The sequence below is a fragment of the Dendronephthya gigantea genome, unplaced genomic scaffold, assembly GCF_004324835.1.
Source record: "Dendronephthya gigantea isolate DGI-Jeju-01 unplaced genomic scaffold, DenGig_1.0 000058F, whole genome shotgun sequence".
Classification (NCBI taxonomy): domain Eukaryota; kingdom Metazoa; phylum Cnidaria; class Anthozoa; order Malacalcyonacea; family Nephtheidae; genus Dendronephthya; species Dendronephthya gigantea.
Genome location: NW_021163068.1, coordinates 178,928 through 205,301, shown reverse-complemented (window position 1 = coordinate 205,301; position 26,374 = coordinate 178,928). Strand labels below are relative to the sequence as shown.

The 26,374-nt window shown below is 37.4% G+C and overlaps 2 protein-coding genes across 2 annotated transcripts; one reads left to right on the top strand and one right to left on the bottom strand.

Annotated features, from left to right (window-relative positions):
• Positions 1–5,971: 5,971 nt before the first annotated feature.
• On the bottom strand, positions 5,972–7,943 carry LOC114529905. The gene is made up of 3 exons (XM_028551475.1): positions 7,513–7,943; positions 7,030–7,315; positions 5,972–6,001 (listed from the first exon to the last, which is right to left on the bottom strand). Exons 1-3 carry the CDS (start codon positions 7,941–7,943, stop codon positions 5,972–5,974), a joined length of 747 nt encoding a protein of 248 aa, XP_028407276.1.
• A 211-nt stretch (positions 7,944–8,154) lies between these two features.
• Positions 8,155–26,077, top strand: LOC114529904 (the record flags this gene model as incomplete). Its single annotated transcript, XM_028551473.1, has 22 exons — positions 8,155–8,220; positions 8,633–8,730; positions 9,690–9,831; positions 10,422–10,753; positions 11,602–11,743; positions 12,146–12,480; positions 13,209–13,350; positions 13,816–14,150; positions 15,210–15,351; positions 15,546–15,862; positions 17,051–17,192; positions 17,648–17,982; positions 18,664–18,805; positions 19,163–19,473; positions 20,186–20,327; positions 21,215–21,516; positions 21,962–22,094; positions 23,273–23,395; positions 24,089–24,276; positions 24,482–24,628; positions 25,112–25,253; positions 25,833–26,077. Coding segments are annotated over exons 1-22 (4,350 nt in total), but the record flags the coding sequence as incomplete, so codon positions are not given.
• Between the last annotated feature and the right edge of the window lie 297 nt (positions 26,078–26,374).

Here is a 26,374-nt window from a genome sequence, read left to right as displayed (position 1 = left end):
TTATTTAAACAATAATGGCGACTCGCTTTGGTAAACTTTCGGAGAATGAATTGTATTGCTTACTCGAAGAAAAAACGCGGAAAATACCAAAAAATAATCGGTTCTCGCAAAATATCGTGATCCTTCGGCGGCTCGCATATCAATAAATAATTGGATCTGCTCGCCAGCGACAAATCACGATATTTTGCTCGACCACGTTCAATAATTGATTAATATACGACTGGAGCTTATGGTATAATGTGGTTATATATATACAATGTTTAATCACTATAGTAATAACCACAATGGTCATATAGTCAAAGTAACTGTCACTGCTGTACATTTACACTATAATTTTCGCCAATAATATCTGTGTACATTGGGCAATTTGTACTTTCGGATTTCGAAAAATATCAAAAAACATGAAAAAGCTTTAGTCATTGACCAGTGACTATCATTTCAGAGACAGTGAATTTTGACCGATCACAATGCAGGAAAATCAATAGTCACCTGGAAATTTATACTAAACCCGATATTTGCCGTAATAATTTAAGGCGCTCTGAATCCGGTATATTTGGGAATGGAAAACGGCACAATTTTGGACAGTCAGATAACGGCTTCCAGTTGCGCTAATTGGAATCACAGAGCGGCACGTGCTCGACTGAATATGAAAGCAACAAGCAAAGGTGACGTTTGGGTGAGGCATCCTTCTGATCATAAGCCCTGGGTTAAAGTAGATTTCCTTGGTCCAACAAAATTAAGCAGAATTTTGACGCAAGGCAGAGGACAACACGGCTATTGGGTTAGTGCGTTTACAATGTGGACAAGCAGTAACGACGTCGATTATCAGATTTATGAGGAATTTGGACAAATTAAGGTATTTTAATGTTCGTACGTCCTGAAATTTACCCAGAGCCGTAGCTATAGCAGGAAACAAAGTACGAGGCAATTTCGCCTTTGCACTGACTGCAAAGCAAAGACAAACAATTTAATAAACACTTTTTTAAATGCTTTTATTCCGTCGTCGGTTAGAGTTTTTAGCTAATGCAGTAAATTTTTAAATATTTTTTAGATATTTCCCTAACTAAAGTCTCGAAATTTCTACACAAAATATAACTTATTATTAGCTTTAATTTCATGTATGGCTCAACATTTGGCGTCAAGTATTTCAGCTCAAAACTCAGAAAAAGTAAAAAGCACTAGCTTCAATTTCCCTCTCCCCAGAGTTATCGTTCCAGTTTGTTTACAGTTCAATGGTAGTAACAAAATTTGTATAACGCAAAGTTCGATAGGTTACGATATGTTGTAAAATGCGGAAAACATTGCGTTTCTTTCCCTTTTTGTACTACTTATTTTTCTTGCTGTATTCGGGAAAACTGAGGGTTTAATAACACTCTAAAATTCAACCCGCAAACTTTTTCTGTTTCAGGTCTTTGAAGCAAACTATGATGGAAACACTATCATTGAGCAGCGTTTAACTCGTACTGTTGTTACACGTTTTGTTCGTCTTAATGTTAAGCGGTGGGGCGGATTACCTTCGATGAGAATTGAATTTCAGGGCGAGTACATAGGTAAGACTACACTTGTGTATTTACTAATATTTTTCTAACAAAGTTTGAAGCCTTGAGTATTGACGATTGCGCCGGGTTTTAAGATCACCTTTTTTGTAGCTATCATTCACCTAGGTTCCGTTTTAGAGTAGTTATTTGCTATATCGCCTATTTTAGTTACCGATTGGTATGACCCAATTCCGCTTGGAATGCAAAATGGAATGATCTTGGATTCGCAAATATCGGCGTCTTCGTCAAAAAGCATAAAGGCTGGCCCATGGAATGCCAGACTAAATTTGACTACAGTAGAAAACGTGAACTTCGGAGGCTGGATTGTAGCAGAGCATGACAAGGACCCATGGCTTCAAGTCGACTTTATCGCCAACGTTACCGTCACTGCAATAGCTACCCAAGGTTTGGACGGAGGACAACAAAAGACGTTGAACTACACGGTCTCTTTTGGATTCGACAGAGATTTTCTTCAAAATTATACCGTGAAAGGACAGATAAAGGTAATCTGTGCTCTAGTGCAATACGTGATAATTATAACCAGTCGTGTTTTATACTATTTACGTGGAAGAGCCATTGTACGCGTTCATGGCGATGTAATGGTTTACACTTTAAAATTTTCTGTGATAGCGGAGTTTTCAAACGTATAATTTTACAATCCTAAGTTTCAAAGTATTTGGTTGAAATATTCAAGGAAACTAGAACAGTAGTTAATTAACAATGAGTAACTCCATCGTGATATACTCGCTGCAAATAATTTACAACTTGGTCTGTCTTGGGATTTACCAATGCAAATTTTCCACTGAGAACACAGAAACTTCGACAATGCAAGCCTAGGTTTTATAAGAAATTGCTTTTGCCTAAACCGAGAAAATCAAAGTTGAAATTTCAAACTAATTCAGTTCACAAATTTTTAAATTTTTTTTTTTTGTTTCTCACTTTGAATTATTTCATTTATCTTGCCTAATTTATAATTTTTAAATTTTCTTGGTTCCTGAACCGTCGTAAGGCAAGGTCCGTATTTTGTATTCCCGAGAGTTGGTAACGAAGACAATTGGTTAGGCGAGCTTTTTTTAAGGGTATAAAGGATTGTGTGAATGTATTTTTGCACAAAGCTTACAGTATATAAGTTGGTTATTTAATTTCCAAAAGAATTAACAATTTACCTGAACAATATACGAAAATTTTGCATACGTTATTTCAGGATGTATCCGCACGTTTAAAAAACAAATACACCCATGCTGGTGTATAGAAAAAATTCAGAAGTTGAGTATGGAAAAAATGTTTGATTAGGATTGTTTTTCTTTAGTTTTTTTGCGACCAGCCTGGTATAAAAAATCAAGACTCGCTAATATTATGAAATCTTCATTTTTTTTCCATAAGATATTCCCAGCAGTCCATGCCGATGGTTCATTGATGAAGCAAGATTTGTGGCCCCATATCACAGCCCGTTTTGTCCGTATCAAACCAAAACACTGCGTTGGGTTGTGCGCCCTCAGAATTGAACTCTATGGCCGTTATGAAGGTGATTAATGACCATAACTCTATTTACAAGCGTGTTTCTGAGTCGAAGGCGAAGTGAATATAGGCTTTTAATCAACGCGATTAATTGTTTTAGTATAAATTTAGGGGTGTTTACAAATAATAATCAACCCAATTTCATAAAAAATTTTAATTACTTCAAATTTGAAAAAAACAACAACAAAAAGCTAAGTGACTATCACTTCGGAAACAGTGAGTCTTGACCAATCAGAATGCAGGAAAATCAATAGTCACCTAGAAATTTTTACTAAAACTGTATACAAACTGATACAAACACGGACATTTTCCCGCCGAAATTGACAAGCGAAGTAATTTGTAATTTAATCGAATACAAAATCTTTTTATTAAGTTATATTATAAAAGAAGCGGAAAACATTTTTCCTTTGTTTATATAAAGTTTTAGTATACACCCGACTATTTTCTATTACAAATCCTACATCTTGATTGGCTACTCAACCATTGTCTATCGTGATGCTAAACGTTTGGGGAAAATTTGCTCGCGCGACCGTATATATGAAATTGAATTAATTATATTATTTTTCGGTGTAATTGCGGTGTATCGATTATTTTCTCGAAATTAATATATCTAGGTACAGGGTGTGTACTAAAACAATTAGACAACTCGCCTTCGTTGTCTATGAGCGAATAGTCAACTAAGGCTTCGCCTTCGAACATTTTTTATATATTTAAGTATTTTGGAGCCACATACCGACGATTCTGAATATAGAGCATAATAGAGAGGAGTTTTTTAATCGCCCATTTTTTGCTAATAGACTCCATGCACTCTCATGCTTTGGGAATGGAGAGCAGGAAGATAATAGATAGCCAAGTTTCAGCATCATCAATGCATGGTTTTGCATACCGACCTCAGCTGGCTAGATTGAATATTCAGGAGATACCGGGTGTACTTGCTGGAGGGTGGTGTCCTCGTGATCACGACACAAATCCATGGTTTCAAGTTGATTTTCTCGTACCTACCATGGTCGATCGAGTCGATACTCAATGTCGGTCGTATCGGCATTATTGTTGTAAAACGTTCACACTTTCTACAAGTAGTAATGGCGAAAAATTCAATATGTATAAAGAATTCAATCATGTCAAGGTACGGAAATTCTCAACTTTTTTTATGTACAACTACTAAGATGTACAACTGCGCTAAGTAGGAGGGGGGAAGGGGATCTTTGAGCCATGGGCGCCTTATTTGCTGAGGCCCCCAAAATATTACATGAACACTGTAGTGATTTTATATTATGTTTAGCTAAAGTATTATTCTAATTTTACTAAGAACCAGGCCTAATAGACCTTTTTTATAATGACGTCAAACGCGGAAAGTCTGATGTTACACGAAATTTCATTGGCTCGATAATTTTATGCCAATCAAATTTCGTGTAACATGCGCGTTTGACGTCATTATAAGAAAGGTCTATTTAATGTTTTCATAAATATGAAGCCATTTTGATATTTTACCTAGTATTAAGTAAAGCCTATCGAAGGAAGGTTGTTCAGTGTTCTTTTATTCTACCTCTAATAAAAACAGCAGTAGCGTAGCCAGAGCCTGAAGATTTGTTCCGCTATACTGATATTTCGGTGTTCATAAACCTTGAAAACAATAAATTTCTAAAGACATGAATAAATATATAACAAGACGCCTGTTCTGGCGTTAACTCCGGCGCACGTGCCAGTCTTTAATATAGAGCTTCTGAACATAAACAATACAGTTCATATTCGCATTTAGATGCCTTGCGAACCTAAATGTTCGATCGCGAAATTCAGAAGCACATCGCTGTATAAAAGTTCAATTGTTCAAAAATGTAAATAAACCGCATGATACATTCGCTTTGTCTTACACTTTGCCTTTGGAATTCGCACTTATATAGTTATATTAAATCTTCAACCTGTGCAAACTACGACGTGTCAACGCGCCCATACACGACCACATCATCTTGTTAAACGGCGAAATAGCAGCGATATTATTAAAATAGGACCAGAATTCAATCTAAACTTAATCGAAGAGCATGAAAAAAACGGTTTATTTGTTTCTCTTGGAGGAATTGCCGTATCATGCGTGCGAAATCGAATCGCGCATCGGAAAATTTGCCAAAGCTGTGCACCACAACTATTGGGAGATAAGACTGGGACGTACGTATATAGATGAATACGGTCACATGTACACCCTAAACAGTAGATTAATATTGTCGAACTATAAAATCTTAGCTTCCGAGAGAAGGAAGAAATCTCATCCACCGTACGCTAAATTTCAAGATTTTGCCCCAAGCCCCCTTTTTGTTCCCGGATTGATGTCCGTAAATCGGGATGATAATTTTGCACTAACAGCCTTTTGAAATCTTTGTTCGTTCCCGTAAATAATGTGATCATCTTGCTTCATATAGATATTTGAAGGAAATTATATACGCGCAGCAAGAAGTGTTGAGCAACGTTTAACACACCCAATTTTTACTCGATTCATTCGCATAAATTTCAAAGAGAAATCAGGGCTTGGATATGGACTGAGATTGGAACTCATTGGCAACTACAAGGGTAAGAACAACGCAGTTCTACAGTAAATTTGAAAGTTTAAACGCCAAACGTCAAACCGCTATACGAACTTTCGTGGTTTACCTACACTATCTTAATTTCCTAGATACCAATTGGTTTAACCCGGTTCCGCTTGGAATGAAAAGTAGATTGATTTTGGACACTCAAATCATCGCGTCTTCTTCAAACGGTACAATCGCTGGAGCATGGAATGGAAGACTTGATCTTACTACGATAGACAACGTCAGATATGGAGGATGGATTGCGGCAGATTATGACAATGACCCTTGGCTTGAAGTTGACTTCATCTCGAATGTAACAGTCACTGCAATTTCAATCCAAGGTTTGGAAGGTGGTCAGCACTGGGTCAAATCCTTTACTGTGAACTTTGGGTATAAAAAGGATATTCAAGAAAGCTACAAAGTTAACGGAAATCCCAAGGTTTGTGATGATATGCAGGATAAAATTAAACAGATAATTATCGATTTCACCCAATATTTATCACATATATGACCAAAAGCTTTGCTGGAATTTGTATAAGGCAATTAAAATAAGGCACTATTCATTATCTAAGACCGGTGATTTGTTGGAACGAAGGAACCATTAAACCCATGAATTCTAAAAACAGTAAATTAGCAAATATTGCACACATTGAACTGAGAAAGGCATTGGTAAAATTCTTTCTGTTACTCTTTGCGTTAAAGGCCGTTTTCCACTTCAACCGTATCGTAGCGAAACGTAGCGTATCTCATTGTTTTAAATTCATTAGTTCTGGTCGAATACTCCGGAAACAAAGAAATACGCTACGTTACGCTATGATACGGCTGAAGTGGAAAACAGACCTAACAGGGCAGATTTGGCTTCAATAGTGCTTCGCATTCAAGAGTGTACAATCCGAACAAAAACAACAATATTTACATGTTCTGTCATTCCTTCGCCCTGTCACGCATGTAAGACAAATTCAAATATTGGTCATGATTCTTTCTTCTAGGTATTCTCAGCAAACTACGACAGTAATTCCACCACATGGCTCGACATATTCCCGCATATTAACGCTCGTTTCATAAGGGTAAAGCCAAAAGATTGTCATGGATTTTGTGCTTTGAGAGTGGAGCTTCACGGTCGCTATGAAGGTGAGCAAGTGTTATACACTTATATTCTTGTATGTTTGCATGGTGACATCAATGAGTAATTTAGTTTGTAGGTACACCACGTAAGTATTTAATACTGCTAAACATATTAAATATTTACGTGGTGTACCTACAAGCTAAATTACTGTATACACTTAGTTCATCAAAAACCTAAACAAGACAGAACTGATAACGTGATATTAACAACGCATTATGGAGATGCTTTGGACAACAACCTTTCGTTTACGTGAATCATGTTTTAAAAACCCAAAATGTTTTGTCACCATCACCATCACCAACACCATCACTAACACCATCACCAACACTATCACCAACACCATCACTAGCACCATCACCAAACCATCACCATCGCCAACACCATCACTAACACCATCACCAACACCATCACCAACACCATCACCAACACCATCACCAACACCATCACCAACACCATCACCAACACCATCACCATCACCAACACCATCACCAACACCATCACCAACACCATCACTAACACCATCACCAACACCATCACTAACACCATCACCAACACTATCACCAACACCATCACTAGCACCATCACCAAACCATCACCATCGCCAACACCATCACTAACACCATCACCAACACCATCACCAACACCGTCACTAACACCATCACCAACACTATCACCAACACTAGCACCATCACCAAACCAGCATCATCGCCAACACCATCATCATCGCCAACACCATCATCATCGCCAACACCATCACCAACACCATCACCAAACCATCGCCAACACCATCACCAATGCTAGCACCATCACCAACACCATCATCACGAAACTATTGCCAACACCACCAACACCATCACTAACACCATTACCAACACCATCACCAACACTAGCACCATCACCAACACCATCACCATCACCAACACCATCACCATCGCCAACACCTATCACCAGCACCACCACCATCGCCAACACCATCACCATCACCAGCACCATCACCAGCACCAACACCATCACTATCACCATCACCAACACCATCACCATCACCATCACCATCACCAACACCAACACCAACACCATCACTAACACCATCACCAACACCAACACCATCACCAACACCAACACCAACACCATCACCATCACTATAACCAACACCATCACCAACACCATCACCATCACCAGACCTCCACTGCAAATCTCCATCTAACTAATTGCTACCTTTTCCCCTCTTATTAAATCACTTTTTTAGACTGCAATGACCCTCAGCGGCTCGGCATTGCGGATCACAAAATACTCGACAGCCAAATGACAGCATCGTCGTATGAAAGTCATGAAACGTGGGCTTCTCTAGGCAAACTTTATACAGTTAGAATAAAGGGAAAAAATTTGGGAGGCTGGGTGATGCATAATTATGATGTAAACCCGTGGATACAAGTTGATTTTTTGAAAAACACCAAAATCACGCATATGCTGAGCAGAGGTGACTTGCAATTTTATTTAATAATTTGCGAAATTTGCACAAGAGTTGAGCTATGAAAAAATATTCATCTTGTTAGAAAACCCAGAAAGACAAAGAACTTTGTTAATCGACGACAAATCGATAATTATTAAATAATGATAATTTTATTCCTATACTTTGAATTATTTTCGTTTATTAGACTTGGGAAAGTCAGACCAGACACTTCGAAAGCCATATACTCAGCAAGCTGCCGGCTTGTTTGTACTGTGTCTACCTTTATTTTATTTATTTCAAACGCATTCGGATTGGACCGAGAAATTAATATTTTTAAATTCATTTTCAAATATTTTCAAAATAGCAACGTTGCCTGGTCGTCGAAACACGGCATGTGGACGAGTAGGCTTGCTGACACAGCGCGAGTTTTGTTTTTTAGGTCGACAGGATTACAGCCAATGGGTAACAGCCTTCACAATTTCTTATTCTAATGACGAGATAAGTTTTTCTGACTACATGGAAAATGGTCTTAAAAGGGTATGATCACCAAGTTATTATAAACATGTATTATACGTATTATAAACATGTATTATACGTATTATAAACATAATAAAATTACTGGATGCTGATTGGTCGAGAGGAGTTTGGTTATTTCATGTATACAACTAATGATTTTTTCTGAAACTAGCCTCATTCGGCGTGCATGTAAACTAGGCAACTCCGGAGGAACTTAAAAAAGGTGTAAAGTAAACGAAAATACTGGCAAAAGCGTAAAATATTTTCTAATAGTTTGGCTGAGATATATTCTGACAGAAAAATTATGCTCGAAGTAAAATATAAATGATTTCGATAGAGCACTTTGTAGTCGTAATGTTTGCAGATTTTGTGAAATCAGACTGGCACAGGCGACTCGTCCAATTTTGGAAAAATTTTCAAACATTACTCGTACAATTAATCATAATTTGTACTCGCCACCGAATATGATTACATATACAAAGAGTTTCAGTCTAGGTAAATAATTATTTATGTATCTTCTGTAATCAATGGTTTACAGTGCTTTAATTGCACTCTTTGCAATTTGTGATTGCACTTTTATTCCAATAAGAATCACTCTAGTACATAAAACTAGCCAACCACCATTCAGGATTCAGAATATATGAATTTTTATCTTTTATAATATATTTTTTTATAATTGCACTTCAATTCCTTCAATTAACATCATTAACCCAAAATGGATACATAGATGAAGGCAAATTAATAGGAAAAAAAGAGCCAATTGAAATATCCTTTTTTTCACATTCATTGTAAACTAAAAAACATGAAACATCAACTTTTCATTTGTCCGATGTTTACGTTTCCAGAAATCGTATTGAAGAAGAAAAAAAGGAGATCAACAGGCCTTCTTTTCCTAGCTATATTTTACGGAGAGATAAATGTTTTGTTTCGTTTTTTTTCCTGATAATCGTTTGCTAATATGTCTTTATATCTACGAATAGGTATTTATCGCCAACTTCGACAGAGTTACGACTGTGAAACAACATCTTGTGAATGAAATCTTTGCTCGATATGTGCGTGTCTACTGTACGAAGAATCATGATAAGGCCGCGATTAGGATTGAATTTCTTGGTTGTTCTTGCGGTAAGTTTCCAGGTAGACTTTCAGCTCTTCAGTAATTAATCGTGCAACCGAAGATTTGCCTCATTGAATTGCAAAAAATTGAAAAAAATTTTGGTCTGCATTTAGTTGGTTTCCCTCTGCTCTGTAGGAAACATGCATCACATCGTGTTCCGGTCTTAACATTATTTGCTCATCGTTTTTTTTTTATTCTCGTCCCCCATCGCGTTCAAACTGATGTCCTCTTTCTACCCGGGTAGAAAAGGGGTGCAATAAGGGGCGCCGGGGAGGCGGGGCAGTGCCACCACCTCCAATAATTGACCGCTATGTCTCTGAAAGAGTTATAGTCGATCCTATAAGCAAAATGCTGCCACATGCTTATCATTCATTTCATAAAACATACTTGTAAAATATATACGAATAGTAAAGAGTAATGTGATCATGAAATTAGTCACTCCAGTAAATAGTCCACTCAACGCACCCCCCCCCCAGCCTCACGTCACCAATCCCCCTACCCCCCTCCCCTAACCTCACATGCGTTGCCTCAACGATCGAAGGATTCATTCGCCTGTCAGGCATATCGTTTGCTAATGCTTTATTTTCTTCGATTTTAGATTCGACTTGGCGCCACTCTGACGCTCTCGGTATAGAAAATTTGTCCATTTTGGATTCCCAACTGACAGCGTCATCCAGTCAATACTACAACGCAACAGCATCGAATGCACGACTCAACTTAAAGACAACTCTTTCCTCTTATGGAGCGTGGATCGCAGCAAAGAACGACAACAATCCATGGCTTCAAGTTGACTTCATCACAAACGTTACCATCACAGCAATAGCTACACAAGGTCTGGATGGTGGACAACACTGGGTGAAAGAATACTCGATTGGTTTTGGTCCAGATAATGTCCTCTTTACGAACTACGAGGAAAACGGAAAAACTAAAGTAATGTGCTCATAATTATTATATTGCAATAGTTTATTAAATTTCGTAGACAGTGCTATCAGTCGAATAGTGATTTTTTTCATCGTTGTTTAAACTTCCATGGAATCAATGAAGTTACAGATTTGAAAAGAATTCCTAATCCATTCCATTCCTAATCCAATTCCTAATCGTACAACCGATTTTTCCATTTTTTAAATTTTTCCATTTACATTTTAAAATCTTGAAAACATGAAGGGCCTTCACAGTTAAGCAGTTATTCTTTCCTATCCCATGATTGCAATTTCAAAGGAATTTTCGAAATACTGGTCCACAACAGTTAAATTATGATTCTATTTGTGCGATTAGGTTATCCTTCGGATAAAAGCCGCTTTCTGGTTAGTTCCGATCCAAACTGGTAGTTTCGATTTTTGAACTGTAGTACATAAGGTTTTGGACGAAATGGCATGAGATAAAAACGAAACATTCATGCAGATATTTACAATATTTACACACCCTTCCTCAAAGTCAGTCCTCAAACTCAGTCCACTTGTGGACAAACCTCCGTAGACACACTGTGGGAAAACTTAGATTCGCGCAAATTTGTTTTATGCAAACTTTCAAAAATTCATATTCGTTAACGTTTGCAATTATTTTCTGAAGCTCAATTTGAAGATAAAAATTTTTTTTTTCTACCACTGTGAGATTTTCATTTGGCAAATTCCAAATTTGCACTGTTTGTTTGTGCAAATTACCAGATTTTCAAATTACCAGATTTTAAAGTTATGATCATTTCAGCTGTGACCACAAGACATCTATTTGTGCGAGACGGTCAAACGATTGCTTGACGATTTGGCTTTTTTTTAACACAGATATTCCCAGCTAACTTTGACAGCCGTTCTACCAAACGCCATGACATTTATCCAAATATCCTTGCTCGCTTTATTCGAGTCACCGCCACGGCATGCGCTGGATACTGCGCTCTGAGAGTGGAATTTTACGGCCGTTACGAAGGTAAAGAATCTGAAACAGAAAACAATATAATTTTAATCTCACCCATTCAAAGTCTCACCTTAACTATTACTCTGTCCTATGAGCCAAGCTCAGTAAAACTATGTTGCCAGGAGTACATAAATTTACTTATGTTCGAAAAACTGAGAAGTATATTTCGTCTCAAATAGCTACTAAAAGTTTGCAGGTTTTCTCAGTGGAACTTTATTTTTGGATAATGAAAAGCATCTTTACTCTCAGTTATTGCAAACTCTTTAAATTGATGTTAGAAAACGATAGGTATTCTGTGCCCGTACTGTGCGTTCGCACCGCTAAAAAACCCATTCTAAAATTCGTCAAGGACGTCGCTGTTCCCCAAACAGTGTGATATTGTTACGTATTCTTATACACAGCATTTGTTTGCAGCGTGTGAAATCAAGAGTTATTTAGGAATGGCAAATCATGAGATATTGGACAGCCAAATAACAGCCTCTTCCGTTTACGGGAACGACATTACTGCTCATCGTGCTTCTTTAGCAAGAATAAATCTTACTCAAGTAATCGGGACACATTACGGAGCTTGGGCTCAGCACGCAGATCAAAATCCCTGGCTTCAAGTGGATTTCTTGGTGAAGCGTATTATTTGCGCCGTGCTAACGCAAGGCCGTCAAGATGCCTTTCAATTTGTGAAAACTTACACCATGCACGAGAGCAGCGATGGTTTGAACTTCGTGGAATACAAGGACCGTGGCGCGGGAAAGGTACATGCGTGGCAGTAAAAGCAATTTATATAATTATATAATTAGAACAAATAACCGGTTAAAGGAACTGCATCGATTAATATGCAATTGTTGCCATGTTTCTATATAGCTGTCATAGCACAGACTGTTGTAAGGGGCGGTTTACATGAGCCTGGTTACCCAAGATCCTACAGAGTGTGTAATGATTCTGAGGTATTGAAATGAGCATTTACTAACCAAACAAAAGCACATTCTATTGTCGAGTGGAATATATCGCTGCCCGGATCACGTCATATATTAATTTCAATACCTCAAAGTCATTTCATATTTCGTTTCATCTCGGCTTACGTGGCCCATGTAAACAGACCCTAACTTAAATGCGTCGAACTTTTCATGTCCTGAATCGAATGCAAATAAACTTGGGACAAGGACACGTTCACTCGCGTGAGAAAGATAAGAGTTTGCAGCTAGGATTTTCGCCCGTTCCCAAGAATCACAAAATTAAAAAGATTTAGGCTAAAATAAACGCCTTCAAATTAGCAGTCGAAAAGAAAACTCAAACGTTAAAATAAAAGTTAAATCACATCGCCTACAAGATGTTGTCAATGCTTTAATTGGTACAATAAGATGCCAGAATCTGAATTACCAAGGTGTAAACAGCGAAATGCCGTCTAATACAAACATGTAGATTTATATCATTATATTGATTGAAAGAAGACTTTGAAACTTTGTGTTCTTTTTTCCTTCAGATATTTCAAGCCAACTTTGACATGAATACTATAGTTCGCCAACGTCTTCAGCGAGTCATTTTCGCCCGTTTTATTCGAATTTATCCAAAGACGTGGCACATCCATCTTTCTATGCGAATCGAATTCGAAGGCTGCCGAAAAGGTGAGAATGGGTCTATTTTTATTCGAGTACCAGCTAGATTTTGAGGAAAGAAAGAAGAAGTGAAAAGTCTGAGTACCTGGGTTTAAGGGTAAAGAGAAGAAGTGAAAAATCTAGGAACAAGATTTTGAGGGTAGAGAAAAGTGAAAAATCTGAGCACCAGATTTTGAGGGTATTTTTACAAGTGCATGAGTCATAGCATTAGATTAAGGCAAACGTCTGTCAAGAGGTTTTAATTCCAAGGTTAGACTTCGCGATAACGATAGCACGGTTTTTTGAAAAGGATCGACAATAAAACAAAGAGTGTTGGAGAGTGGGTAGGGAAAGTGCCATGTTTATCAGCGAAGTAGCAAAAATTAAATTTCTTGTATTAACATATGATGAAAACATCTTATTTATCATCATAAGACTACAGCAATCAACTTTTGCTCAATTTGAAAACTAGCGTATTTCGAATTCTTTACATAGCTGTAGATGATTGGTTTAATCCCGTCCCACTGGGCATAGAGAATGGCTTGATCTCCGCGCTGCAGTTGACCGCATCCTCGGCCCAAAATTCCTCGTCTGGTGCCAAAAATTCACGCCTCAACTTGAATACGAATCCTGAGAGACATGGAGGCTGGATTGCGGCCGAAAATGATGACAACCCCTGGCTTCAAGTCGACTTCTTTACAAACGCCACTGTCACAAGAATCGACACGCAGGGCTCCGCCAGCAGCGAAGGTCGCGTGACAAGTTATGCGGCATCTCTCAGCACGGATGGACTCAGCTTTCAGGAGTACAAACAATATGATAAAGTTAAGGTACCCGTATCTGCTATAAGTTTCTAATTTTCATATTCCGCGCTAGGTGATAAACTCACGCGTATGGCGATTTTTAAAACCCGGCAAAGGAGGATTTCGTTTTGAACTAATCGGCATATTTGTTTACATTTTTCAGGCAAAGCCAATCAAAATGCCTAAATTTATAATACTTCATGTAAACTGGTAAATAAAGACCCTTCATGGAGGTGGTCAAAATTTATGCACGCTGACTGGTTACTAAAAATGTAAACAAACTCGCTGATTGGTCTAAAATGAAACTCCTCCTATTTTTCAACCGTTGATTAATTTGATGAGATATCAACCCGCTGTTCAAGAAAATACGTTCAATATCTCCCTTTTTTATTTGAAGATTCGTGTTAACTATAAAAAAAATGCTAAATGATCTCTGAACAACCGGTTTCATGTCGATTTTTATCGCTTGTTATGTTCGAACAAGGTTTGCCATGTTGGCTGCTTTGCACTGTCGCGTTTTTTCATGCACGCAAAAGCTTAAAACTTCCCAAGTTGCTGTATAATCAATTTTACGCCAAAAAGAACATACAAGATCATCAAGAGAATCCAATCTTATGCAGCTATTCAACCGTTGATTTTATTATAATGATCTCACTCCTTGCTCCGATTTGTATAACTGTATATTTTGTTTCTCTATATTATAAATATTACTTTTCATGTGCTCTTACTTTTTCTCGCTCTCATACACTTTCTATATTATTGTCTGTCTCTGTCAATCAGTTCTAATTCTATTGTCCAAGCTTAATTATCTATAAATAGCAGTTATGTATATTACATTTATGAGTATCATTTAAATTATTTTAAAATTGACGTGCGTATACACAGGTACAAAAAACGCGACAGTGAAAAACAGCGCTAAATGAGCCAACACGGTCATATATTTTGTCGTTGTTCTTTCATTCTGCTTTGGGCCAAACGTAATGTCAAGCTATTGGACTTACAAAGGAAATCCGTCGGGCAGAACTAAATATATTAATATTCACCACAATTATCGTTTAACTGTTTTCTGAATTTCTTAATTTCAAGGTGTTCTTGGCGAACTATAAGGAAAACTCTACAGTAAGACAAGACGTTGTTCCGTCGTTCACCACACGTGTGCTACGAATCATCCCAAAATCTTGGATTGGTAATTGTTCATTACGGATTGAAGTATATGGCCGGTATGAAGGTAGGGCCAAAATTTTATCATCATATTTATATATTTATCTCTGGTGGGCATGTTTATGTATCTGGTGGGCATAAGACGAATACACCCCCCCCCCTAATTAAGCTTCTAGCTATACGACTCTGGTAAAGGAACCGTGGCGTCCCCCCCCTCCCCTCCCCATCGTGTTGCTAAAAATTGTTTATTTATTGTTATAGGTTGCAGAGAAGTTAAAGGTCTAGGTGTAGAAAATAACAAGATCTTAGATAGCCAATTCTCTGCATCCAGTGAGGCTAGGTATGGGTTGAGACCAGCTGAAGCTAGATTGAACCTAGTCTCTCCTACTGGGGGCGCATGGCGTCCTCAAATCCACCCTAATTCTTGGCTTCAAGTTGATTTTTTGAGACACGCAAAAATCTCGTTGATTTTGACCCAGGGGCGATCTAATTATAACGCTTTTGTAACAAGCTACCTGGTGTCTTATTCAACAAACGAAGTGGATTTTCAATACATTAAGGAGCATGCGCGCGACAGGGTAAGTACACAATTTTATTTATCATTTATGCATAGATGTTTACACTCTGTAGAAATGTAAAATATAATTTTTTGAGATTATATTCGAATACTTATTTTGTTTAAATCTGCCTGTTACAGTCGATTTCAGATCACTTTTCACTGAGCGCTTCCCAAGTTTGTTGCGAAGTTGTCAATTACAATTTCAAATTTAGAAATAAAGCGTGAACTTCGCAACGAAATTAACAACGTAGTCCTGAAAATCGAATCTCGTAAATTCAATTTTCAAAATTCGTAATTCACAAGAGCCGATATGAGTAGAAATCCTTTCCCACGTCAAGGACGTGCACTTCCACTGAACGTACACGAAGAAAGTGTGGAATCGTGGCTAAATAAAACGCGACCATCTGAGATTGCAGAGCGATAATTATTAAAACTACCGTTACGAACGGTTTTAAATATTATAGAAAGGTTTATCGACAACGATGGGAATGTTCAGCCAACTGAGCCAGGACAGAGATTCAGAACTGCTCGAACAGATGACGTTGTAAAATTTATAGAGTATGCTAAAACGGTTAAACCAAGTGCATATGCTGCTGAAATTCAGAATCAACTGCGTCGACTCCACATTTTTCTGTAGTTCCTCACATTCTACTCGTTGAATTTCCAATTTTCTTTTTAAAACATGACACTGTGTCTGCAACGCGGGCAAGACGTTCTAAATATTATAGAGATGCGTCTTGTTTTGATTACAAAGTAAAAGCACATGAAAATCATTTTGTATTTTCCGGTAATATATACCATTTCACAACGTGAATATGAAAATTATCAACATACTTTACGTGCTTGAGGATGAGAGTCTTGATTTTCGTTCTTGCTGGCTACCCTTCTTCTAGAAATCGGTTGTAGTGGCAAATCTTCATGTAAAACTTAGATGCCTCAGGAGTAGCATTTCATTGCAAGGATAGTTGCATAGTGTAAAGGCCTACTTATACTATGCGATTTGTCGTATACAATTCGTACCCTGGCGTATGTGAACGTATAAACATGCGTACAAACGTGACGTTCTAAATTCCATTCAGAGCAATATCAATGGAGATTGTGGCGCAGGCACTCTTTTGCATTCATCAGAATGATAATTGCATACAACTTATTGTGCCGTCTAAATAGGCCTTAACACCGCCTTAATAAAAACTGCTTCATGTTTTAGGTTTTCCAAGCAAACTTTGACAGAAACACCATCTCCTACAATCCTTTGACGCCTTCAATATTCACCCGATATATTCGCATTCATCCAAAAACTTGGAAAAGTGAAATTGGACTTCGAATAGAGTTTAAAGGTTGCTATTGTGGTAAGTACAACAATTTAGATTTCAGACGTCAAACTTTTTCAGGTGTCCAACTTAATAAGCTTAATATATTATACACTTAATGTATGCTCCCGAGGGAAATAGTGGGTAGTGTCGCAGCTCCTCGCAAGAATGATTTTCATTGGCTGAACTTTACAATACATTTCTGTTTCAACCAATAGCATAGCTTCGTTCTTTAGAAAGCATACAAAAGCATTATCCAATTGGACGAAAGCTCCCGAGAGCTGCGACATGTCCCAAATAGTGGGTTTTGTTTTCCCAATACTAATTACCGGTAAAAGCGGGAACTGTGTACAAGAAAAACTCTTTTGAAAGTGGTATTGAGAGTTCTAAGGAGAAAACTCTCTAAAGATTTTAGCTTGGTGAAAGTTTTCACTGAGAACTGATACATTTCTATTTCGAAATTGAATTGTTATCTTTGCAATCTTTTGACCTAGATGTACCTTGTCCTGATCCAGAATCCCTTGGTATGGAAAGCTTCCATATTTCCAATAATCAGCTTACATCTTCCTCGACCCACGACAAATATTCCCGCCACACGAGTGCGAGATTGAATCTGGTCTCGGTTACTGGAGTTCGATCAGGGGGGTGGGTTGCTTCGCATGACGATGTTCAACCGTGGATCAGAATTGACTTTAGAGCAAATGTGACATTAAGAGCGATCCAAACACAGGGTCGGGAGGACGCTGACGAATGGGTCACCACTTACGAAGTATCTTATGGTACAACTTCGAATACCTACGATAAATTTCACGAAAATGGGCAGGTTAAGGTAGGTGTTTGAAAGCCTAACATCAGCGAGGTCATAGTTCGTATCTCTTCCCTTCTGCCATTTTGGAAAACAATTTAAACCGTCTGTTAAGAGCAAACAAACATAGGACACGGTTGAGATTGTAGTAGCTACTGTACGTCTTAAATTTTTGTCATTTCAGAAGACTTTCAAATTTCTAAGAATTTGTAGTAATGGGTGAAAAAAGCGCTCACGCCACGTAAAATATTTGTTGACTGCATTTGCGATAAGTCATATTTCGAAGAGCATCGGCGGCCTCGCCATATAAGAAATTTTATACCGTCAGATCTTAAAACATCGGATTTCGATAGGGAAGGTCGCAACGTATTTATACATTTTTGTCTTTTTTACATCGTTGTTAAACTACATTTGATGCAAAGCACCGCGCTTTTCTCTGGTTTTATTGGATTTTATAAATACGAAAAACGAAATAGTTGACGCACAAGTCACAGCATTTTTTAGTTTGTTCTGCTTTTTTGCAAGACATCAGCACTGCTCTATAAAGTAACAAAGGCGTAAGTCGAAGTTCCGAGGAATTTAGTCGCGTTTTCTAGCGATTCCAGTTACATGATATTATTTTGACCGACACTTGTTATACTTGACACTTTGTTATACAACCACCCGGCCCTTCTACCATTTTTAACTATTTTTCGTCTTTTGTAGGTGTTCTCTGCAAATAAAGACAGACATTCCGTTGTGACACAATTTATGTTTCCGCCATTGTATGGTCGTTTTGTTCGTGTTGAGCCTAAAACCTGGAATGGAAAATGTTCAATAAGATTAGAGTTTCTCGGGTGTCATGAAGGTAGGTTATGATCAGTGCAAAGCCCGTTTTCAACTAGGTGAATTCGTTAGGGCCGCCGAATTGTCGCTTGATTCGCCGCTGACAGGGCTGTCGCTAGAAGCTTAATTGGTGGGAGAGGGTGGTATATTTATATATTCATGTTCATACAACCGTAGAAACAATAGCTAACAAAAGAAAGCAGTCGGGCATAAGACGAATATATGAATATGCACCTCCCCAATTAAGCTTCTAGCGACGGCCCTGTGCGCTGAATTTTTTTATCCCTGTATTGTAAATGCGTTTTTTGTTTCACATGTTTGGCCTCAATATTGTTACTACGAATCTAACTAAGCCTCCCTCGGTAAATTCTTTTCACAGATTGTTCCTCTCCAGAGCCTCTTGGCATGGAAAACAAAACGATCAGGGACGATCAAATTGACGCGTCATCAAGTACGTGGACTATGTTAAAAGGTCGTCTTAATCTTCCATCGGGAGCTGCTTGGAGAGCAAACACAGATGACAACCATCCCTGGTTTCAGGTCGACTTCTTGATGGTAACGAAAGTTAGCGCAATCAAGACACAGGGGGAAGATTCCAGCAACTACGAACGCTATATGTCACATTACACATTATCCTATTGCAATGATGGTTTCCAGTTTCTAAAATATAAAGAGAACGGTCGCGTGAAGGTACAATATACCCCAAAAGACCTTATGCATAATGACGTATCAAGCCGTGACGCCTGCAGGGAATTCTGGTTTTTGTAGTCACTGCAAAAAATTCAAACTTCAAAATTTCCCGCCAAAACTACTAAGCCCAGAACCCCCTGCAGGTGTCACGGCTTGTTACGTCATCATTCATAAGGTCTATTGAGATAGAAACATTTCATTCTCGTTTGATGGTTTCTGAAAAAGATTCTCTAATCCATACCAAGGGCATTGTTCATCATATCCATTATCCATACTGTTATCCATCATTGTCCATAAATGTCCATAATCATCCACAGTAATCTATCATTATTAATGTTTGACCATAATTATCTATCAAAACTGTATTTCCCCACCATGGAGAATATTCCCATCTAATGTGTCAGTCACTTCGCAACTTGAAAGGTACACAGTTTCATGCAGGTTTAATTTGCATGAACGCAAGCAGTTTTATGGTTAGATTGGGAAAAGAGGCACAAAGTTTTAGGTTCAAACTGCAAAAATATTAACACGATTGGTAAAGTTTTTGATCCACTAATCAGGAATCAGGTATATACGCGGCCTGGGAATAAAAAAAAACTTTTCAAAACTTTTCACTCGTTCGGCATTACTCCCAACACACGAAATAAATTCCACGTTTCCGCGCATCCATGTATTATTCTCTATTTAGATACCGAATTTAATCTACTTTTAGATCTTCAATGGAAACGGCGATGAGAAAAGCATCGTGATGACCCGCTTGGCTCGAACACTCTTCTCCCGATTTGTTCGAATAAATCCAACTGTTTGGAAGGACTCTGCGTCTTTGCGGGTAGAATTTTTGGGATGTTACTACGGTCAGTAATCAAAATCAATAATTAGCAATTATACCACTATATTGTCGTACCTATATGCTATATAAATACCAGTTATAAGCGAGATAAATATTGCATAAACAAATTGCTAGATCGACCATTAATTTAATTTCGTCCAATCTTTCGCTGAATGTTTACATGTTGAAATAAATTTAAAAACGTTTCATGAACAAAAGGTTTCTGTTTTTCGTCAGTTCTACTTACCGTATAAATTTTTATATCTCATATTTTGTTTATTTGTTTTAAATCTCTGGGAAATGAACATTAAAAAAGTGTTTTCATTTCCTCTTTATCATTCCTAAGCAAAATTGTCGGCCATTTTGTTTTTGCTACTCACCGCATATGAGCTGATATCTGATGAGTATCTCGACCAATCAGATTACAGAACGGAGATTTGGTTTTTAACATATGGATTTGCTAGATGTGAACTAGTAATAAGTTAGCAATGCTCTGAAGTGTATGAGCTCCTATTTGAATATCAGTAACTATAATTCACTCGTTCATATCTATGAAATGAAGAAAATCACACATAAAATAGCAACAAAAATTGCATGTGTAAACGGGCCTTAAGATAGCTCTAGCACAGGAGGTCTTTTTTTGTACACCATGCAGGCATTAAAATAGCATGTCCTCGTACACATTTTGTGTCCTTGTAAAATGTGTATGCATATGTTCTTCTAAATTAAAGTGTATACCTGAAATTCCTACTGCACACGCTAACAACCTTTCCTCACCCCCATCTCCCCTTCAAGGGCCTCTCATCATCCCCCCTCCCTCTTCACTTTGAATATATTTACGCAACTGCTGTCATCTTTTTCGCGAAATCCTATTTTAGATTTTTAGTATTTCTTTTCAATTGTTTATTGTAGGATGCATTCATCCTAATGTGCTCGGAATGGAAAACGGACAGATACGTGATCATCAAATCAGTTCTTCGTCTGAGAAATCCGCCTCCGTTTCAGCGAGTAAAGCTCGATTGAATAAACACGGCGCGTGGAAGCCTTCGCCGGATGACGGGAACAAGTATCTGAGAGTAGACTTCTTATACCGCACCATTGTCGTCAGCGTTACCACACAAGGCTTCGTCGATGCATGGGCAAGCGATTATTCTCTCGCTTACAAAGAAAATTTTACATCCTTCAAGACATACAACGAGGATGGAGTTAAAAGGGTAGGTTATTAGTGAAGACGGGATTTTTTGGTCAATTGACCTTTTCAGCTTGCATGCAAATTAATTCATTTCAGATGTTGTGACCATGGAATAACCAATAAAACTTAACCATTTCAGACCATGTGACTTGAAATGGGTTAATTTGCGTACAAGCTGCAAAGGTCTATTGACCTGCGACCGGTTGTTCCAAAGCCGGTTAACTTAACCCTGGGTTAAAGCAAATCTTTACATCAAAATTTTAATCGCTTGTTTACAAAGTTGAATATGATTTTTCATAAATATTTTCTGGACTGACAAAAGCCGGAAGCATTTGAACCAAAACAGCTAGTGGACTAAAATTTAACCCAGGGCTAACCAAGGTTTGAAGAACTGGCCCCATGGTTGTCAGTGTATGTAGCTATGTATATTTGTTGTTGTTGTATAGCTATGTATATTTTTATCTCAGATATTCACAGCTAACACTGATCCAGATACGCCTGTTACAAACTTTCCCTCGCCGTTTATTGCTGCTCGACATGTTCGCATTCGCCTCGAAACTTCTAGTCCACTGAGGGTAGAGTTCAACGGCTGTTACGAAGGTAAATATCTATGATTGTGGTTGATCACATGCAGGCCAGATTGACTTTTCACATCGTTCTATTCCTAAACACGAATATTTCTCAAAAACGATTTGTTGTTCTAGCAGTTTATATGCAAAGTAGCTATAATTCTTTTAGAACATTTGCGGTTTCTTAAAGTTCTATTTAACAATTACAAGCCTATATTTTTCTATAAGTTTATAACCATTTTTTGTATAACCAAATTTTGATTCATAGTTTAAATACAACAACAAAAATCTATAATCACCGGCCAGTGCATGGCTATCGCTTCATGCAGAGACAGTCAATTTTGACCAATCAGAAATGCAGGAAAATCAATAGTCGCCTCGACATTTGTCCTAAATTATTATAGTGCCGTGTAGTAGAATAATAATGATGAATTTTGCGGGTAATATCACCAAGCATTTAAATTTATTCCGACCTTCTTATACCCATCTTCCAAAAAAGTTAAGATTCCCTTTCGTTTAGTGTTTGTTATGGCCCGGTTTCAAACGCAGAAACCTCTAGAAGATATAGCTAGAAGATACTGAATTTTTTGATATTGTTGTTCAATGGATTTATTTTAAAACATTTTTTATCCCGAACAAGGCTCACCAAGCATGTATAGAACCTTTAACTCTACCTTTAATCGCAACAAATGAATTACGTACTATTTAAAAAACGAGTAGGATCTACGAGTTTTTTAAATGGCTTAAAAAACGTATCCATCTTATGAGTTCAATGGCGAAGAAATTTTAAAAATAAACCTTGTCAAAGCCGAGAAAATCAAAGTTAAAGTTTATGTAAATGAACATGAATCTATATCACATACAGGGTGTTCCAAAAAAAAGTCCCCGCTATTGAAATGAAGCTTTTGTTGGAATTTGAATGCATGATCAACGCAGTAGTGTGTAAATAGCATATTTATTAGGTTGAGGCATTCAAATAAAGCGTCTTGCTTTCAATTGGGTTTATCATAATATTAAGGCAATCAGATTCGGACAAAGGCTTGATTTCAATAGAGGGGACATTTTTTTGGGACACCCTGTATAAAGACACTGATTAAACATTAATTTCTTTTGAAATTTACTCATGAATTATTAATGAGTTTTTTAAATATATATAAACCCTCTCACAAAAGCTCGCATTGATTATACCTCGATAAAATCGTTTTTTAGATGTCGATATTTGTTCTTCGCTCCCGTGTTTAAATGGCGGAACATGCGTTGATATATTTGATATTTACAATTCTTTCACTTGCGTCTGTTTGCCTGGATTTACTGGGGTCTATTGTGAGTCAGGTGAGATTTTGGAATGCGTTAAAACAAATCGTTTGTGCTCTTCTATTATGCTATTATTGTTTAATTCGGATACCTCGGAAATTGGTAAGATTTTTCAATACTTAGCCGGAATAAGCCTTCAAACTTTATAGTGGGAAAAGAGATTTATAAATCCTCAACAAAATATGTCTTGCACAAAATATTTGAAGCTTGCAAAACCAAATCGTCTGAATTAATAACCTTGTGTATACTTAAAGCCTCAAAATGGCTATTTCACAGCTGTCAGATGTGTATGATAAGCTGTCAAAAGATTGCAGAATGCGTACTCAGAAGAAAAATTGAACTTTTTAAAGTTATTCAATAGTTTTCTCTTTGATAGCGGTACAGCAATGCACAATTGTGAACCAGTGATTAGATTTTCGGGTTGAAACTTCATAAACACCAATTTCTGTTGTGTTATTGACTTATTGTAATGCATTTACTTATTTCTATAGTAAATTGTATCATATTTTTGCAGTACATTTCATGCAGTTGTGTTTCCCAAGTTGTTTTTATGTATTTTATATTTTGCAATTTGTTAGTGTTGCACATTTATATCTTTTTATTGTGCTAAATTGATTCCGAACTGTTGTTATTGTGTCAAAGAACATGCATGTGAGCTATCGTGGAGAGTTTGAGATGTTTAATCATTTTTATTGTTCTCTACTATCTTAGCATGCTTGGAACCGCGGTCTCTCGGCATGGTCAATGGTCATATTAAAGATTATCAAATAACTGCGTCATCAACTGACCGCCTAAGCTCTTACTTAGCAAACCCCTTTGAAGCTCGTATTAATAACACGATATTTTCACGATGTGGTTGCTGGTCACCTCAGAGTAATTCCACTTCTGAATGGCTCCAGGTAAGTTGATATGTGGAAAATTCAGATTTTTCCTAGCTTCGATTGTTCAGTTTTAGTTATTGCCTCGGTTCTTTTCCGTGCTGTAATTCCGATCTGGACTTTGCCTGCATGGCTTTTGAAGAAATTGAACAAAAGGAGATCTGCAGAAGAGAACGATAAAAAGGTTCACTTGCACAGTTGTAAAACATTTCTCCTTTCTCTTTAGGTTGATTTTTTGAAGCAGATAGCGGTTACCGCCGTTCAAACACAGGGAAGGAACGACGTAGACGAGTGGGTTACTCAATATCAAGTTTCCTTCAGTCAAGATGGAACAAACTTTGTTCATTTAATGGACGGATATGGAAATATCCAGGTTTGCTGTTCATAATCAATGCATATGACAGAATGTTGACAAAATTTCTGTAGCTCAGACAGAGAGAGAGAACTACATGCAACCCTGTGTAGATAGTTTTACATAGTCATTTTTCTTCGAGATATATTTACTTGTACAGCGATTCTAACGCCTGTATGTATTCAAAACGCTCATGACCCACACTCTTCGAGTCTTACATAGAAATTTTGTTACTACTATTCAATGAGAAAGTTCTTTCTTATATTCAATAAATAGATTCAAGGTAGAACATTAAAAATCAAGCCATTGTTTGACTAAAAATACCGCCATGGAAAAGTTATGAGAGTATTGAGATCTTCCACTCAATGAGTTTGAGTTTGAGTGAGCTTTTAGAATACAGGCGTAAATATATTTGCAAAAGCATATAACCATGCACAAGCAGTGCAAACGTTGCGTGTGATTCAAAATATTTAAACAGAATTCAATAAATGTTTTCAAATTTAGAATTTTATTGGAAACTCGGACAGAACTTCGATTGTAACAAGAGCATTGTCTCCCAAAGTAGTGGCACGATTCATTCGTATTCACCCAACGTCGTGGTTTACAGCAATCGCTCTCAGAGCAGAGTTCATTGGTTGCTACACAGGTATGCATGAGTTTTCCAGTGAAATTAGCATTTAGAGCGTAGCGAGCATCGTTTTCGAGCGTTTTCAAAATCGTTTTTGTCTTTTAAAGTGTTTATTGACGCCCTGCCCGCACGATTCGAAGAAAAATGTGCTTAATAACGGTTAAATTAGCTTCAACTTCTATTGTAAATTGACGGTATTTGAAACCGTTCTGGAATGAAAACGAATGTGAAAACGCTCGAAAACGTTATACCATGTGCACATAACCTTTGTGAGGAAAAAGATTTATAAGTATTCATCAAAATATGTCTTGCACAGAAAAATTGAAGCTTTTTTAAGCCTCATAATGGCCATTTCACAGCCGTCACATGGGCTGTCAAAAGATTTCAGAATGCGTATATTCAGAAGAAAAATTAAACTTTTTAAAGTTACTCAAAAGTTTTCTCTTGATAGCGGTGAAGAAATGCACAATTGTAAACTAGTGATTTTCGGCTTGACTCTTCATAAACACCAATTTCTGCGGTGTTCTCGTCCATGGAATTGATGTTGCAGAATACGCGTACTTCAATGATGACAGTACATCCTATATTAATTTCTAGATATGACGTGCCTATTCCCAAGACCGCTCGGAATGCAAAATGGTCAAATAAAAGATGCTCAATTATCCAGTTCTTCTGTAAAACCGCACTTTTGGGATTCACTACGTTTTACAACTGCCAATAGCAGACTTAATAATAGCCCTGAAACTACTCGTTGGAATTTTTGGCTTCCACTTGAGACGGATACGAATAAATGGTTTCAAGTGGACTTTATTGCAAACGTGACTGTCTCGGCAATACAGACGCAGGGTCGAGATAGAACTTATTATTACACATACTGGGTGAAGTCATATACTGTTAGCTATGGTTACAGTAACTCTGATCTCGAACCGTATAAAGAATTTGGAATCACTAAAGTGAGTATTTTAGCTTCGTATATAATGTATAAAAAAAACGCAATTTGCAATTCAAACTTTTTGTTTTGAAGTTTACAGTACCATTATGTTATGCCATTGAAGTTTTGCCAAACAGTTTATTATGGTTTGAACAGTTTGTTATGTCATTGAAGTTTTTCCAAACGGTTGTATTAAGGACAAAAATGA